Raw genomic sequence first — 17052 nt, 5'->3', positions numbered from 1 at the left:
AAACCAAAATGCAGCCTTGTCCCACAGATGGGGAGATTTGGGCCAGCACATAGATGACCTGCTTGAGAATAAGGTAACTTTTTATTCTATGGGTGTCCCAATCTCTTTTGAATTCTCAGTTCCTCTGTAATACAAGCACAAGGAAAAATTAAAGCTTAAGGACAATTAAAAATCCAACTGGATTTTGTTCTAGGCAGAAACTACATACTTGATAGATAAGTAAGCAGGACATTTTTACAAGACTAAAGGAATGAGACTCATCCTTGAATATCTGAGATGATGCATTATGACATGCTGGTTTAAAACATCCATAATGAATAACATGCTACATCTAAGAACAGTATTCATAGATCTGCTCTGACAAGTGTACTGCCCTCCCGGTGCCTCTGGCCTGGGTGGGATTTGTACTCCAAGTACAAGCAAGATTTCCCTTCTTGACTTTCCTTTAAATTGCAATAAATAACTATGTCCACCTCTTTTCTCATCCTAAGTGTTCTTCTGACCATCTCTTACCTTATGTTTTTACTGTTTTCTCTTCGTGGCCTCCTCCAGCCCGTACACATTTACACTCAGCCAAGTGCAAACACACACTGTGCATCACCAGACAATCCCACTGGCAGCAGTCTCTGTTCAACTACCCCGTGTGGGTTTTAACTCCCTTTGTCCCGACCTCCTCTCCCATGTAACATGTGCTCAGCAGATCTGTGCTCCAGGCCTGCCTCAAGGAGCATAGGTTTCTCCTCTTCCTCCTCTATATTTATATGCCTTAGAGGAAACTGGTGGCCCAGCTTCTCTCAAGTTGGTTTGAACTATCTTTGCTGCACTGACTTTACAAGTGCCAAATCAGAGGCAAGCAATCTGGTCTCTTGCCTTCCCACTGAGCTTCCATCTGTTCCCAGGTCCCTGCTAGAGACTCTTTGCCCAGCATCACTCTTTAAGAAGCCAGTCTCTGTTTTCTGCTGTAATTCACAGTGAACTATGTCAACTGTCCCAGCCAGCATTTGGTGAGCAATGAGCTGGGAAAGTCTTGTCCATCACACACAAAAGTCATAATCAGTGGACGTTAAACTACCTCACACACACCATCTACAATCCCATCTATGCAAAACCAGACCCAAGGTCAATCACAAGCACAACAGCTCACACCTCCATGTGCTGCTTTTAAGGAGGCTGCCAGCACAGTCTGCTTTTGCTCCCCTTTTTAACAGGGCAGTTAACACTGATGTTTACAAACAGAGTATTTTTCTAATATTTATGAATTATAACCATATTCTCTATGCTAGTCTAAAGGAAACAAGTAGTAGTTTGTAGTGATAACTCTTGTCCAGTTAGTGCTGCCAAATAATCTAAATCCACCAAAAACCACAAGGAGAACAGCACAAATCCTAATGGTGAAAGCCCCTCATGGGAAGCTACACTACTCCAGAGACTGGCTTCAGCAGGGTCTCCAAAGTGTCATACTTCCTTCACATACATATTTTAGGCATTTGTGCTCAGACATCAGTCCATCTGAATCACCAAGTCCTCTCTCTGCTGGGATGCCCAGCACAATTCCTCAGGATCAGCCATGCTTTGCTAAGGCAATGAGCCTTCTGGCAAGGCACTGAACACACTAAGTCAGCTTTCTCAGTTTACCATACAGTAATTCTAAGCCTTAAATTTGCTTCTGTAATCTGTACACACGTGTGAGAGTAGCTTGGGATTCAGAAAATGAGTGTAGAAGTTGCCTTTGAACTGATGGCATTATATTTAAATGTTTATTTTATTTTCATTTTTCTCTGGCAGTTATACATAAATCTGAATAATAAAAATTGTAAGAAACTGAAAAAACATTCTCACTAAAAAACTAATTTCAAGAAGTTAGTTAGTCATATTGCATTTTATAGAAGTTTCCAAAGGTTCTTCAAACCACCTGGATACCTTCAAAAAAGAAAGTATTTCAGTAACAAGAAACTCTCTGTAATTATTTGAACTATCCAGATTATCTGTTTTGCTTTCTTTTCCTTGACTGCTAAAAATCAATTTAACATACAACAGGAAACCTTAATCATATTTACTTCTGGCAAAAAGATACTTGTTTGTGACTAAGTTTTTACTAGGTAAGAAAAATTAATTGTAGGATCTGCTTGGAGTTCAAAGTACATCATTATTAATTTTTCCGTAGCAGCAATCCTACAAGATGCTTTGCAAATGGGGCTAATATTGTCTTCTGCAATAATTACCTTCCCTTCTCTGACCATCAGCAAAGATATAATCTTTATACCTGAAAGGATAGTGCCTCCACCAGCTCAGGCAAGGAGGCTGCATTAGCAGTAGGCTTTTAACCTTTGTATGGGAAAAAAGAATAGCTGTACGAAGACACAAAAGGGAAGTAATCACTACAGCTACTGTTTATCTAGGATGTATGATCAGTTACAATCAAGCTCTTTGTTCAGGCTTAATATCAATCTCAGCGACTCATTTTGGCTTGTGACATAAAGCATGTGCACTTTTGAGATGAGAAGTAGGAATATTGCTTACCTTGTTGAACTGGAGAATAGGCGTTGGTCAGAAAACGAAAGTGCCCTTTATTGTACCAGCAGATCAATGACATGTTTCCCTTCATTCTTATTCGGTACTGTCCTCTGGACTGTGGAGTTTCAGAATTGTTCAGCATGGATGGAGGTAGGCCTGTGCAGTCACTCTTCCTGGTGCTCAGCAACCCACAGCAGTAAATCTCTGCAAGTGAACAAACACATTCCCTATCAGCAAGCCATTGCATGGATCCAGAGAGCAAAACCAGCAGAGCAAGCCTGAATGACTTCTGAAAGAACTTGCCCTACAACCTTCTAGTCCAACAGATATGGCAGCTAACTGGTTTTCTTTTGTAATACCAAAGATTTGTGTCCTACATGAATGTCTCTGGAAACAGACAAGTGCAGAAAGTCTGCTCTCTTGTTGAAATATACTGACGCCTCCTGCGCCATTATGATGAAACAACAGGAAAAATAATCCTGGGTATTTTCCAAGCTATAACACCTACAATCTGTGTTTAACATTACAACATGTTTAAAATTGGTCTCAAAAACCTCCCAGTGGTGATATGCATTATGGGACAAATCAGAATTTATGATCCAAGAGAGTCTTTGATGTTTAACTAAAAGAATAAATTGTGGAGGGAACAGGGAGGTAGGGAAAGCTATAGCATCTCTGATGTTAACCAAAATAAATTCTCCTACATGATTCCTATGATGCTTTTAGTCACATTAGTTTAATCTACTGTTTCACTGTGCTGCCACATTCTTCATTTTTAGCTCAATATTCCTTTCACATGCATCATCTGCTAAGGAAATGCTGCTTAAGCAACTAAAAACCACTGAAACCACTGGTTGATTTAAAAAATGCATATGCCAGAAGGATGGAGAAGATAGAAATACAAGTTCAGTGAAAACTGATTTTAGGGCAAGGAGAAAAACCACACAGTGCCCTACCTGAGCGAGCAATGATCTTGTCCTGCACAGACACCAGAGGCTCTGCAGGAGACACAGTCTGCTGCTCACAGTCTCTTGGCCTTTTCATATGTGAAAGAGGCAATGAATAAAATCTAACACCACAAAACGCATCTCAATACAGCCAGGTGGGCACAAACAAGGTTTGCAAACAACACTAATAACAATGCTTGAATTTTTCATGAGGCTGTGAAATACCAGCAGCCTGTTTCTGTTAGTCCAAGAGAAGCAGATTTTCTCAATCCAATTTTTCTGTGACTCAAAGAAATCTTGGACGGAAAATTCCATGGTCTCCCTCAGTTTTGTGTTAACCCATTTGAGTGGAAAAAACCAGTGGGCATGGAAGCAGGTGACATCTGTGCACATCTTGTGGGGGTTTAAAGCTCATCTGTCAGCTAAGTCTGCTTGATCAAATTTTTCATCGTGCTGAATTTTGCATGATATCCTTACAGTGAAAATGCAAAGTCAGAATGCAGTGTCTGGCTTCCCCTAAACATGTTACCTCTGCTCTTGGGTTGCCATAAACATGTTACCTCTATTCTTGGGTTTCCATTTAAGTGGCTCTTCTGTCTCTGTCTTCCTGGAAGTACCTAAGCTCTTGAGTGCAGGTGCAGCCTTTGTCCTTGGTTCATATAGTGACTGGCATGCTGAGCATCCCCATAACAGCTCACAGACACTACAGGAATACTAATAAATTAATTGCATATACTCATGCATTGGTCCAGTTGCTGTGGGCAGATCTACAAGGAGCTACGGCTCTTCCATCAGAAATTTCAACCACTGATGGGAGAAGAAGGTCAACCAATACAGTAATGGGAAATCTTCATTCTCAAGGGGGAAACCTGCAGTCCACTGGTTATTTCTAATGAATTAATCAGTCCCCGGAAATCCGTAAGTTCCTTCCACAAAAGACAACGAGAAAAGCCTGATGGTAACAGGCTTACAATCACTATAGAGGGAACTGCACCTCCATTGGAAAGCTGATCTTTTATTTTTCTTTTTTTAAATTTCTTCTGTTGCTAAGAGGTACCCAAACTGTGTAGGTCACGTAGCTGAAAACTTTGCCATTAACATAGCAAACTTTCATAAAGCTTTCTTCTAGCCAATATTAAGATCTTCCTGCTTTGATAACAAGCAAACCTGTGAAGATTTTTCTTAGCCACCCAGAGTTTATTATTCATTGAAATGTGATACATTTTCCAGGAGGCTGCAATGGAATAAAACCAAGCTAATAACTACATTGTTGTGCTAGAGCTTCAAAACAGCAACAGCCATCTCTGAGATCCCATAATAATTAGTTGTAGCCTTTCCTTTTATTGTAGCAATAAGCCTGCAGAAAGCTTCCAGCAGATGTTCCACTCCTCATGCAGAATAATGGGAACCATTTTCTCTCTAAGGAACACACCATGTTGCCTTCCTGCTGTACAGCCTAGAAAAGTGCAGCACTTCTGGAGATTTACTAGCATCTCTCATCATGGACGACACCCTTAATCTACTGTAGAGGTTTTTAAAACCACCCAGTTACTATAGCAATAGCAGCAATAAAAATTACACCCATCTGGCTCAATGAAGTTTTTGTGTGTAATTAAATCAGAATCACAACAGGTGTTTGCTACACACACAGGAGTCAGTGGAAACAGCTTGTTCTTCTGGTCTTAAACTGTAGGTGCAATATAAATGAATACACCAAAGGTAGTTTAGCAAAGAAGAGGAAATGTAGTGTAGTCACCCAAAACTCATTCCCAGAGTCTCCAGCCTTCAGACAGCTTGTGCTGAAGCCTGTTTCACCACATCTTCACTAGCACAGTTTGCCAAGGCCATGAGGCTCGAGCTAATTCAGGCAAAAATACACATTCTGCAATCACGTATTCTGCATGTAACACTGGGTCAAGTCAGAGCCAGGAAATGGGGGGGTGGGGGGGGCAGTGGCTGTTGTGGGGAGAAGAGAGCTTACTTTGGTCATTGTGCTGGAATTGCAGCATCCTGCAAACCTTGTGGGAATGCCATGGTCAACCAGGTGGGCAGCGCTTGCAGCTTTGCCAACACCAGCCCCTCTGCAGAACCGAGCCAGCTGCTCCTGCTGGTTCACAACATGCAGAAGGGACTTCCAGGGATCATATGTTTAAGGCAAGCATGGAACACAGGGCTTTAGGAGGTTTTGTCCTCTATAAAGGACAATACTAATGCTTAGAGAGGGAAAAAGGGATGTGCACTATGAATGAATGTCACAGCAAATAGCAGTGACAGCTGTCTGCTCACAGAACAGAGAATCTGGGGCATTTCAGTGCAGGTTTCCATTCTATTCAGAGGCCAGAGAAAGAAATTCTTTATATGTCCTCTGAAAAATAAAAAAGAGATCTATTCAGGGTTTTGATTTTGAAAAAGATCAAAGTGTTCTATCTTATTTTCTGAAGTTTTCTCAGTTCTTGGTATCCTCATATAAGCCTTAGAATTATGTTCACCGACATCCCTTTGTATTACAAGGCACATCATTGTCTGCCGTGGTACAGTGAAGGTGCTACACCACAGGCTCCCAATAAAGAGCATTGTGTTTTTAACAATAATGCATGTGTGGGCTAGGGTGAGGAAAAGTGAATGATAGTTAAGATTCCACAAAATTTTTTATAGGATCACAGGATTCTATTGATTAAAGCCTAGTTCAGGCTGAAAAACAACTCAGGAGGTCTCTAGTCCCATCCCCTGTCAGAGCAGGGTCAGCTCTGAGGCCAGACAGTGCTGCTCAGGGCTTTAGGTCATCTGGGCTTGAAAACTTCCAAGGACAGAGACTGCACCACCTGTCTGGGCATCTGCCTTCACTGCCCCCAGGAAAAATCCTGCATCTAGTCTGAACATCTTTTGTTTCAGCCTACATCTGTTGGTTTTTGTCCTTCCACAATGCCCACTGTAAAGAGCCAGCTCCATTCTCATGACAGGGTAGAGTAAGGCTGCTGTTGCATGCCCCCATAGCCTCTTCTCAACCTGAACAAGAACAGTTCCCTCCCCATAGCAGACTATATTTGTATACAGAGTATTCTTGTACTGGGGGCCTGTTGTCTAAAACTGTAGGAGGCTGTAATCACCTCCCTTGATCTACAGGCTACAGTCCTGTTGACACAGCCCAGGACAGTGTTAACCAGCTTGGCATGCTGCTGACTCAGGTTCAGTACACTGGCTACCAAGACCCCAGGTCCTCTTCATCAAGAATTTTGAAAGGAACTAATAGAGTTTTAGTGGGTGACTTTCCAGATTTTCCAGAATTCCCTTTAGTTCCCTTTAAACTTTTTTGTTCCCAGTAAGTTTATGGCTTCCAAGCATGAACTTATTTAAATCTTTCCCTATTTCTCTGTTGATAGTCATGAAACCCCCACACAAAATAAAGCAGTTAAGATCAATACCAATTTTTTTTTGTTTTCAGCTCTCAGTGGGATCTTTCTACTGCTGGTCCTGCTCTAGCCCACAAATTAAATTTTTTTGAACATAAAAAGGTAAATTTATCAGTTTAAGAATGGGTCTTGAACTGCCATGAGTACCTGAGCATAGATGCTTTTGAACAGGCTCTCATGACACTTCCTGGTCATGGTATAGGTCTGTTCAGGTTTAGCTGGCTAAGCCACACATCAAAAAATCCCAACATTGACTTCATTGCTGAAGGAGACTCTGTGGTACATCAGAAGAGATCTCTCCGTCAAGTCCAGGTTTCTTTGCTTGCCTCTCCCCAAATGTACTGCTAATGCAGTAGGATCCCAGCAGGTGCTGGCAGTACACTATCTGCTTTGCAGCAGTCAATAAACACCATCTCCTCCAAGGCTCTTACTGACTTCACCACAGCTTGACATCTCACCTCTCCATGTTTCACAGTCCTTTCAGCTCAACCTCTATCTGCAAAACCTGAGCTAGCCCCTAGCAGCTCATGGCAATTGCAGACAATCCCATCGCCTTATTAAACAGAAACACTTTTCTCCCCATGATCTTCTTTATGTAGGAGTGCCATGCTGTTTTGCAAAGTCAATAAACCTGCTCTCTTAGTGTCCACCCCCCACCTACCTCATAGCTTCACCCCTAGGAGGGTGATAGTATGTACCAGATCTGAAATTTAATTTTGGAGGCAACTGTCAGAGATTATAAAATCTCAAGAAGCTACATAACAAATCATGAACCAAACTGAAATCTCAGTATTGCGTTAGCATATTTGATCAGACAGTAAGTCAAAATTACATGTTTTAAAAAGACATTACTGAATTTCTTACCTGCTATAAACTACTAATTTGAATGATCCGTGCAGTGTAAAGCCTATGAGTAATTCAACCCTGTGAACAATTTGAATTACCCGCAAGTATAAACACTCAACTGGTTTAGTAGCCATGTATCTTTTTCAACCAGGGGTACTAACCAAATGGATCATGCCAGATCATCTTTATCCTTCTCTAGCTTAGCATAAAGGATGAACTCAGTCAGTCTTTACATTTAAACTTTAACATTTCACCTCAGGTACTAAGAGCACGTGTGTTATCCTCTGCATTCTTTTAAACTCACGTTCTGCATCATTGGTTTGGTAATCTTACAAATTTAATGCTTATAATCAGCTGTGAAAAGCCATCTAGCAAAGATCAGTCTCTGCTCAGAGGAAAAACTCCAGTGCACTATAAATACACCTGACTCCTTATCCATTTGGCTGTTCACAGTATTTGGGAAACCATGGCTCTTTTATGAGAATATGCAGCTATTCCACTGTAGTCAGTGAGCTTCCAGCTTGCCTAAATTAATGTAGGAGACAAGTCCTGCATGGAGCTCAACAGATGCAGCTCTCAGTGCCAGCACCATCTGTAGTGCTAAACTACAGCAGTGGTGCAGCTCACTGATGTTCTCATTTTAAATGAGAATCAACATATTGTCTCAATTCCCACACTTTCCTCCTGCTTTGGGCAGTTTTTCATTAATATAATGGTTTACGTGGGTTAATTTTCTGCAATGACAAAAAAGACCCCAACTTGGACAGCAGTGGTGTGTCAGCAAATGGCCTTGTAGCTGTGATGCGTAATGGCAGCCTCCATGCTCACTGCTGGGAAGGATCTATTCTATGCACCACATCACTCTGAAAGGCTGTGCTGACTGAAGAACAAGACCAGAGTTACATGAAATTATTTAGAACTGACTGGCAAGAGTGCAGGATCCTGTAATTGAGGGGGAGTTACAAGTCCTCAGCGTGGCTGAAAGCAAAGCAACACGTGGCTCTACCACGCTCAAGGTGAGGGGGCATTTGACAGAAAGGATGACCTGGCATTGCTCTTTGCACTAGCAAGAGGCTTGCTTGGGAGAGCAAGTCCATGGACATTCTGCTGGAAGTGGGTTTTTGCTAATGGAGAGTTTTATTATTATTTCAAAACCAAAAACTGTCCCATGAAGGTATGTTGATACAAGCAAAAAAACCCCCAAAAACACAACAAAGCAAACTTCTCTAGAGCTTTTGCAAAGGCATAAAATGTCCTCTAGAGAAAACACATCTTTAACAGATATTAAACCAAAAAAAGACTTCTAAGGCGCATCTCTGAGGGTTCATCCCATCCTTCATCTTTCACAAGAGGAACAGAAAAATCACAGGTAGACAGGAAATTCCTTGAAATGTCCCCCAGGTCACATAGGAGATTTGACCTCACACTTCTAAGTCCAAGAACAAAAGGAAGCTCTTTAACTAACCGTATTTAAATTGTTTTTACACCCTCATTTTGAATCTTTAAAAAGGAAGATAGAAACAGCAACTTAGAAAGTCTTCTGCATAGTACCTTCTCATGAATGAGAAGTTTTCTTAGAGATAAACAATTGATCTATACAAGGAATTGAAGTATCAGTTAAGACTTCTGGAAGTTTTTTTAATTCAGTGGCAGGAGGCCCCTAGGTCTGTCACCATTAAAACCCAGTGAGTCACCAGATACACACCTTGCTTCTCAAATTCTTCAAAGAGATTCAGGCTGGTAATGCTTGGGCCTGTGAAGATGATGTAGTTCTTCCCAGAGGCGTTCTGACAAAGGCTTTTGGCCACCATACTGTGAAGCTGTGGTTTGTTCTTCAAAGCATCCAGCCCATCAGCACCACTCCCTTCTTTGAGATGGACATAAATCTTAAATGAGAAATGGTAAGAAAAGTCAGGAGGTTATAAAGAACCCAGAGTGAGCAGATGCAATTCCTGACATACCTGCACAGCTCAAATTGAGACAAGCTGAGAAAGCAGCAGATACTTGTTATAAAATGCTAATTAAAGTTCCTTTCAAAGGGCTGTTGCTTTTAAACCAACTCAGGTTAGCTGGCACAGCTACCAATAAATACAGCATCCTTCACCTCACTTCTGAGGCTCCTGTGATTGTTGTGCAGTTTGAACATTGTTTGTTTGGCAGGAAAAGACTCCAGCCATAACTGGGATTACATGTTGTACTGAATCTGCATAGGCTTCACTGCTGACAGCATAAGGAGAGCATGGGAACTTCAGTTTCAAGAAAGGCCAGTGTAAGATGACCAGAAGGAAATGGCCCATTAGTTTTCTCTGCATTAATATTCAGATTTATTTCCCGTTGGCAGTAACTGTTGGGCTGTGACACAAGTGTGTGTGCACCTCCATAAATGAGCAAAATGCACTCCCAATGCACTCCAGCCAGAACACCCTCATCGAACTCTCCAGGCACAGTGCTAACACTTAGATCCTTTATGTAGATGCTGATTTGGATACAACCCACCAAAACAGTTTGAACCATGTAGAGGAAGAAAACGTGTAACCCTTAGTTTGTACACAAGCCTTCCATTTTATTTCACTGACAGTATTTTACAAGCACAACTTTCACCCAAGTTCAACACTTAATAAGCCAACTAGGCATCCAACCCTCATCTTGTTCTAAGAGCTAGCAGAAATAACCTGCTGGAATGAGAAATGGGAAGAAGCAAACACTGTACTCGGTTACTCAAACACTACTGTAACACCATGGAACTTGCAAAGATTTAATACACAAACAAATGCAAATTTTCAGAGAAACTTGCCCTGGCCTGCCTTTGTGACTTTGGCTCTGAAATACTCAAAACTTTTATGAATTACAGAAAATTTTACCTGCCAAAGAAAAAGCTGAAACTTGTTCAGTATTCAGGGGCATGAAGAAGTAATTTTACCTTGGTTTTTAGAGTGATGTGTCCACAACAACTTCGTTAAATTTGTTTGAGACTTCAACCATGCAAAACATACAGTATTACTTTTCTATATAGCTTATTTCTCTTACCAATGGACACTGTTACAAATGAAAATTCATAGCAATCCTCAGAGAACAAAAATGCTCATGTTTGCAGTAGTGCTCCCAGTAATTTGTAACTCAGTGATCTTAGAGAAGGACAACATTCAATTAAACAGCTTCTCCCTATTTTAGATGGTGCATGCCCCAGCACTGGTATTCTGCGTAATAATCCCTAGCAATTCATGCATCATGAACAGACCTCAACAGGGTGTGTTACGCATGAAATTTCTGGGAAATTAGACATAATTTTGAAGGAACTGACATGCTGAAAACAAAGTTGGTGCGAGGATAAATGCACACTTATTACAAAAAGTAGAGTGTATATTAAATGGAAGTCTTAAATACATCATTTATCATAAAAAAAAAATTAAAACCCCTTTTATTGATAGAAACAGCTTCCAGATGAGGACAAAGGCAGCAATGTTTGCAGACTCCCTGATTCTGCTCCACTTGTTTTTGTAAGCCGTCAAATTTGTGCTTTCTCCAATTCTAAGGCTGAGGACTAGCTAATTATGATAAGTCGTTTAGGTTATTAATCAGAGCTCCAGAGAGCCAGTGGAATGCATTCAAAGAACAGATTGTTCCAAATTTACAGCAAAGGTATTTAACGATTATTGGCAACAAAATTAAGATTAGGTTACTAGTATGTCAGCACGGAGACCACAGATCAAATCCTCAAAATCTACAGACAGGGCAATGGAGACAGAAGATGCAGACAGATTAGTTTTGACCTTGGATTAGCAGATGAGCTGAAAACAAAGCAGGAATCTCTCTAAGTCTATGAAAGTGTCTTACACCTTACCTCCCCGAATCCAGTAAATCTTAGAATCTCTCCTGCTCCACGCTCACTCCGTGTTCGTTGTAGAGTGCTGCCCCTCCAAGGGACAGTCCTCTGGCACTGCTGGTGTGCCAACTGGTCCCTCACTGTGGTCTGGTTTGTGTCTGGAAGCAGCTACTTTAAATAGCATGCCCACCAGGCACCTGTCCACTGAGGTAGCACTACTTTCATATGAGGATGCTACACACTTCAAAGGTTTGGTTAGCAGAATTCCCTGTGCACTTGGCTTTGAATCTCAACCCCCCTTGCTCTGTTCACTTCCCCAGCACCCTTTACTCAAATGTTCATACCCACTGCTGAACCTTTCCTCCTCCAATGTTAAATATAACCCCTTTTTTTTTTCTCCTTGGGCATTTCCTTGCCTATCCAACAACAGCCTTTGTTGTTGGCACAGTGTTCCCTGTTTTGGAGAAGCATCATTCAAAGCTTTATCGTGCCCAGCTCTATTGGGACGATGGGTGACAGCAGCACAATGTTGGAAGGCATTAAGGCTGCTGTGAAGGCATAAAGTGGCTGTGTACAGGTAACTGGCAAAGGTATGGCTTCAAATATTTTTGCAAATGCCTAGGATCCCATATGGCTTTTATTTTCCCCATCCAGCTTATTTCATTCTACCTCAACCCATTAAGATCCTCCCTACTGAAGCCCACAGCATTCACTCCCTTTCTGTAATGCATTAGAAGTGGTATTTAAGAGTCAGGAATCTGCAGAAACAGCACAAATTGCCAGAAATCACAGGCACAGTCAGAAACTGCTCCCCCAAAATGTTTGTTAAACCATTCACTAGACCTTCTGGTTTGTCCTGGGACATTAGAGTTTTGTGCCCTTTCCATATGCACCAACAGCAAAATATCATCAGAAGTAAAGCCTCAACCACTGTTGCTGGATAACAGATGGGAGATGCTGGCAGCAAACATCCTCTGCTTCTGTGCATGACAGCCCAACCAGTGCTTCTTGAATATCTGCAGAGATCTCTTTCACTGTCTATCTTTTCTAATGGCTACTGGTACATTTGATCTATAGCACCAATTGGGATAACCTGTGTAGATGTGACAGCAGCTGTCTTGGGAGGCGACTATGGGCTGAAGATATTTAACATGCAGTGCTTTCTGTATTCATTCCTCAATTATTTGTTGAGTATTTGTTGAATATCTGTTGTTTCTCAGAACAGTGACACACTCAATTCAGCCATCTCTCTATCTGTGGCTGCCCTACTGCACCAGACACTTTGAATCCAGTATGTTTTCATTACCTTCTTGTGGAAAGTTCGTAAGGTCTCACAGAAACTGAGTAAAAAACTGAATGCTTAGGAACAAAAGCTACATCTTGACTGCACATTTAAGAGAATATGCCCTAGAAACTGAAATATTGGTGATTCTGCTCATATTCAAAGCTCAGATGGCATATTGAAAGCACTTGTGAATAGCACATCCCAAATATTCCACCTTCATACATAATTGAAGCACCCCAGGGTATAATTCTCAAATGAAATAGATGACATTTGGAAGAAAAAAAAGGGCAGAGGTAGTAATAAACAGAAGGAAGATTTTGAAAGATATATTGTGCAAAAATGTTTCACAAAGGGCAGATCCTAAACAACCACAAAACAGAAGCCATGTTTTTAGATGACACAGTTATAAAAGCAAGAGAACAAAGTAAAGTAGTCATAATTTTTCGATCCTCAATAGCTATTGAAAAAATAACTTTATTTTTTTCTACAGCCAACCCACAACTGCACATTCCTAGCACTACTTTCTAGATCGCGCCTCAATCCCCTCTCATCCTAAACCCTACCTCTAACTGTTGCCATTACCAACACTGTCGGGAGATTCTCCTCTCCAGTTTCACCCTAAACCTGCTGCACATCATACTCCCTCCTTCTTTAATGATCTCTTCCCAGGCAGCTCTTTTCCAGCAGATGTTGGCACCAGTGGTGGTGCTCTTACCAAGACCAGATCTTTTAATTTGTTTGAGCCTCTCTTCATTTTCTTCCTGCTACTCTAAAGTCTGCTTTCTAAAGCTCTTTGCTTTTCTTTCCATGATTTCTTGTTATTTCTTTGTCACTGTGGGTACTACAACATCTTACCTGCATGGCGGACCGACAACTCATGGACCAACAAATGCAGATTTTGCTCTGTACCTTCTCCCAGGCAGCCACATCTAGGTCAGGCAGATTCGTCATCTCTAACAGCTCCACATAAATCATTTCCTATTCTTTCAAATACTTAAGAACTGCCTGACTTTCCTCCCAATTACTGCAATCATCCTTCTTTTCTTTGGCCTTGCTGAAATGTATTTTGACATCCAGACAGTGCTCCACCCCTTGGATCACTTGTCTAATCCTTTGCTTTGACCACGTCAGCCTTCTGACAGTTCCCTCTTCTTTGCAGCATCAAATGGAAATGGGGCTGGAAAACAGAGACAGGCCTTTATGGTTTAGGCTTCCCTGTTGATCTCTTCCTATACCATGTCAGTATAGTGACTCCTCCCCGCATTTGCCCTGTGAAGCCAAGCATCCAACAACCAGTGTCAAACAAGCCCACATTTGCACCTTTCCATGCTGCTCTTCTGCCTGGTTGGAAATCACCACCATCTCAGCAGAGCTCTTTCCTTTTGCTCTTCAAAACCTTTCCTAGAAAGGATGCAATCCCCACAAGGCAATTGCTAATCAATGCATCGGTCCTGCTGCTTCTTAATGCTGCTTTTTCAGGCTCCCTCTGTGTAACCAGCAGCCCAGCTCAGGTCCATGACTGAGGCTTCACTCTGGTGCCACACAATTGCACAACATTGGCTCAGATTTTCTATGAAAATTACTGTTGAGCTGTGAGAAGGTGTGTAAGTGAGGAGGTGTAAGTGAGAAGGTATATAAGTGACACAAGGCAAGAACAGTATAAACTATCAGAAATGCTGTAACTGTTGAGAGGATAACACATAGCAGCTCAAGGAGGAAAATACTTACATAAAAAGGCCATAAAATCTTAAGATAAATCCAAGAGATGACAAAACACTGACATCAAGGACCCAGTTAATTTCTAAGGAGGAACCATAAGGCTGATGACTGCCTGGCCCATGCAGGCTCACCAGGAGTAGGAGTAGGCTCACCTAGTAGTGTGCTAGTCCCAGATCTCTGCCATGTGCATTAGCCAAGAAACACTGCTGCACTCAGCCTGCTTCCACGGTTCTCTGGGCAGCCAAAATGTGCCTGAACTAAAGAGATTTGCTGTGGGAAGCTTAAGCCTCCTTCTTGCACTTAGATCCTAAACTTTCTAGGGCAAAGATTGCCTTTTTGTTCTGCTCTCCACACCCAGCACAAAGGGATGGGATCCATGAGGGGCACTCCTATGGCAAACCTATGAAGTGCATAAGAGAGGAGACTCTGGTGCTTTTCGTCTGCTTCCCCAGGCAGAGTTGCATTGAGTGAGAACAGCTGCAGAAAGGACACAACTACACAGGTAGTTTTATTGTCATAAACTCCAAGCAGCTCAGTTGGGAACTAAAAAATAACTTTCATTCACACCTGAAAATAGACACTAAGACTATATGCAAACTCTGACAGAGATCTTTGCATTAGATCACATTTAGGTCTGGTTTTCCTATTCATTTAGAAACATGGTAAGATTGTAAACTCCATAAAAATGAATAGGTCTAGCCCAACACACATCTGCAAGAATACCTTTCCATTTAACACTGGTGAGCAAGAGGATAATTCACTTTCAACTGAGATCTGGGATTCTCAGATGCTGACATTACAGAACCACATGCATTAAAAAGCTGGAGCGGGATGGGAGCCAGAGGAAGAAAGTAGACAGGATTTTCCAGCCACCAGTGATTGACAAATGAAGGTGATCAGATTTCCTGGGATCCCCTCCCAGACAAAGCCTGACCTTGAGAACCTCCTCAAAGCACCTGCTAGATCTGTGTGTTCCAGATGCAACTGTTCCAGCAATAGAGGAATTATCAGGACATGGTTTAAAGAAATGCAAGGGCTCAGACTAATCTCTAAACAGAACTTAAATAGGCCGAAACACCAACATTTCTGAGCAGCTTATTTAAACAAGTGCACAGATGGCTAACTCTTCTGCAACTCTGACCTTGAAAACAAAACTGACTCCAGGCTTTTTTACCCCTCCCTTTCCCATTGACTGAATGCACTTATGTGGTGTGTTGCGAAATTATAAATTCTCTGGGGCACAATCTCAGTTTCTCTAAATTCTGGAAGTTCTTACTCTGTAAAGTCAATAGGGTTATGAAGTATTTAAGCTAGCTGTAGCTACCCTGTCTAAAATTAACTACAGCATTTACTGTAGAAGCATGGTGTTTACATTATTTGGGGTTTTTTTCCTGCCACTGAGAGCTCTGCCAATGATCTGTGGAGCAACCTCAGACATCTCCCTTCAGTGAGACTGCTGCTCTTTGGGGAGAGAGCCCTTTCTTACCCTCTCAGGCAGGGGCCACCCCGCTCCAGGTTTCACTCTTTAAACGTGGCTATCATGCAAACTGCTGTTTCTTCAGGACCATGGGAAGACTCAAGCTGCAGAGACACAGTAGTTTTCCTTACTCTGTTCTGACTCATCACTTCATGGGAAATAGTGGAAGGTGGAAACTCAAAGTCAGTCCCAGCACAAGGACCTAAAGGACTTCATAAATCTGAGTAACATTGCACAGGGATATTAATGAAAATGAAATGCATTATTGCAAGAATTTTCTGCCAGGGAATAAAAGCAAGTGCAGAGCCCATATATTTTAGGGGGCAGGGAGGAGGTGTGGGAAGTGAAAACTGTCCAGTATAGCCTCAGAAAGTAAAATTCATCTCAATGACTAGGAAAGTATATACGCATGCATGAAGTAATTTCTTCCTCACCATGATACCAGCTTTTTTAAGCAAATAATTACCTTGATGAGCCAATTCTGTTACTGCCTATCAGAGTGATTAATATTGTCTGATTGTCTCTTTGTCATCTGCTACTGCCTTCCATCTTGTTGATTGATGGCTCTCGGGTCAGGGACTGTCTTAGGGTTACATTTGGACTATGGGTCTGCGCTTCAGGATGAGGCACTATGGGAATACCTTGTTCTGTCAGCTCTCCATGTGCTGGGGTTCACCAGAATCCTGTGCTTTCTTCACCTGCAAATGATCAGACCACTTTCTTGTGCAGGAGGAGTTATGCAAGGACTAGGCATCACTTAGTTACTCATAACCGTGCTCATTCCTTTTGAGCCACACAAGAAATGCAGAGAGCACATGATATGTCCCACCAGGACAAAATAAATAGCCTTGATAAGGTATTTGGGAATTCTCTTCATCATTTTTTGATGAGCTATAATGCTATATCTAAAATAAGAAAGAGCCCTACCAATCATATTTATGAACAATTTTTATAATCAAGTATTCCAGATTTTCAGAGAAAAAGAAATAAGAACTGACTAAAAAACTGACACAGCTGGAGTTTTGATTTAC

General features: G+C 41.6%; 1 protein-coding gene across 1 annotated transcript in view; it reads right to left on the bottom strand.

Moving 5' to 3' along the window:
• Positions 1-17052, bottom strand: part of PGBD5 (piggyBac transposable element derived 5) — a 64385-nt gene that overhangs the window by 5253 nt on the left and 42080 nt on the right. Inside the window, exons 4-5 of the mRNA XM_069010249.1 lie at positions 9423-9603; positions 2521-2718 (exon numbers count right to left, since the gene is read on the bottom strand). Coding sequence (XP_068866350.1) covers positions 2521-2718; positions 9423-9603 — 379 coding nt within the window. The remainder of the gene's footprint in view (positions 1-2520; positions 2719-9422; positions 9604-17052) is intronic.

The sequence above is a fragment of the Aphelocoma coerulescens genome, chromosome 3, assembly GCF_041296385.1.
Source record: "Aphelocoma coerulescens isolate FSJ_1873_10779 chromosome 3, UR_Acoe_1.0, whole genome shotgun sequence".
In the NCBI taxonomy this organism is placed as follows: Eukaryota; Metazoa; Chordata; class Aves; order Passeriformes; family Corvidae; genus Aphelocoma; species Aphelocoma coerulescens.
The sequence above is the reverse complement of the archived record's forward strand: the minus strand, read 5'-3'. Positions and strand labels throughout refer to the sequence as shown.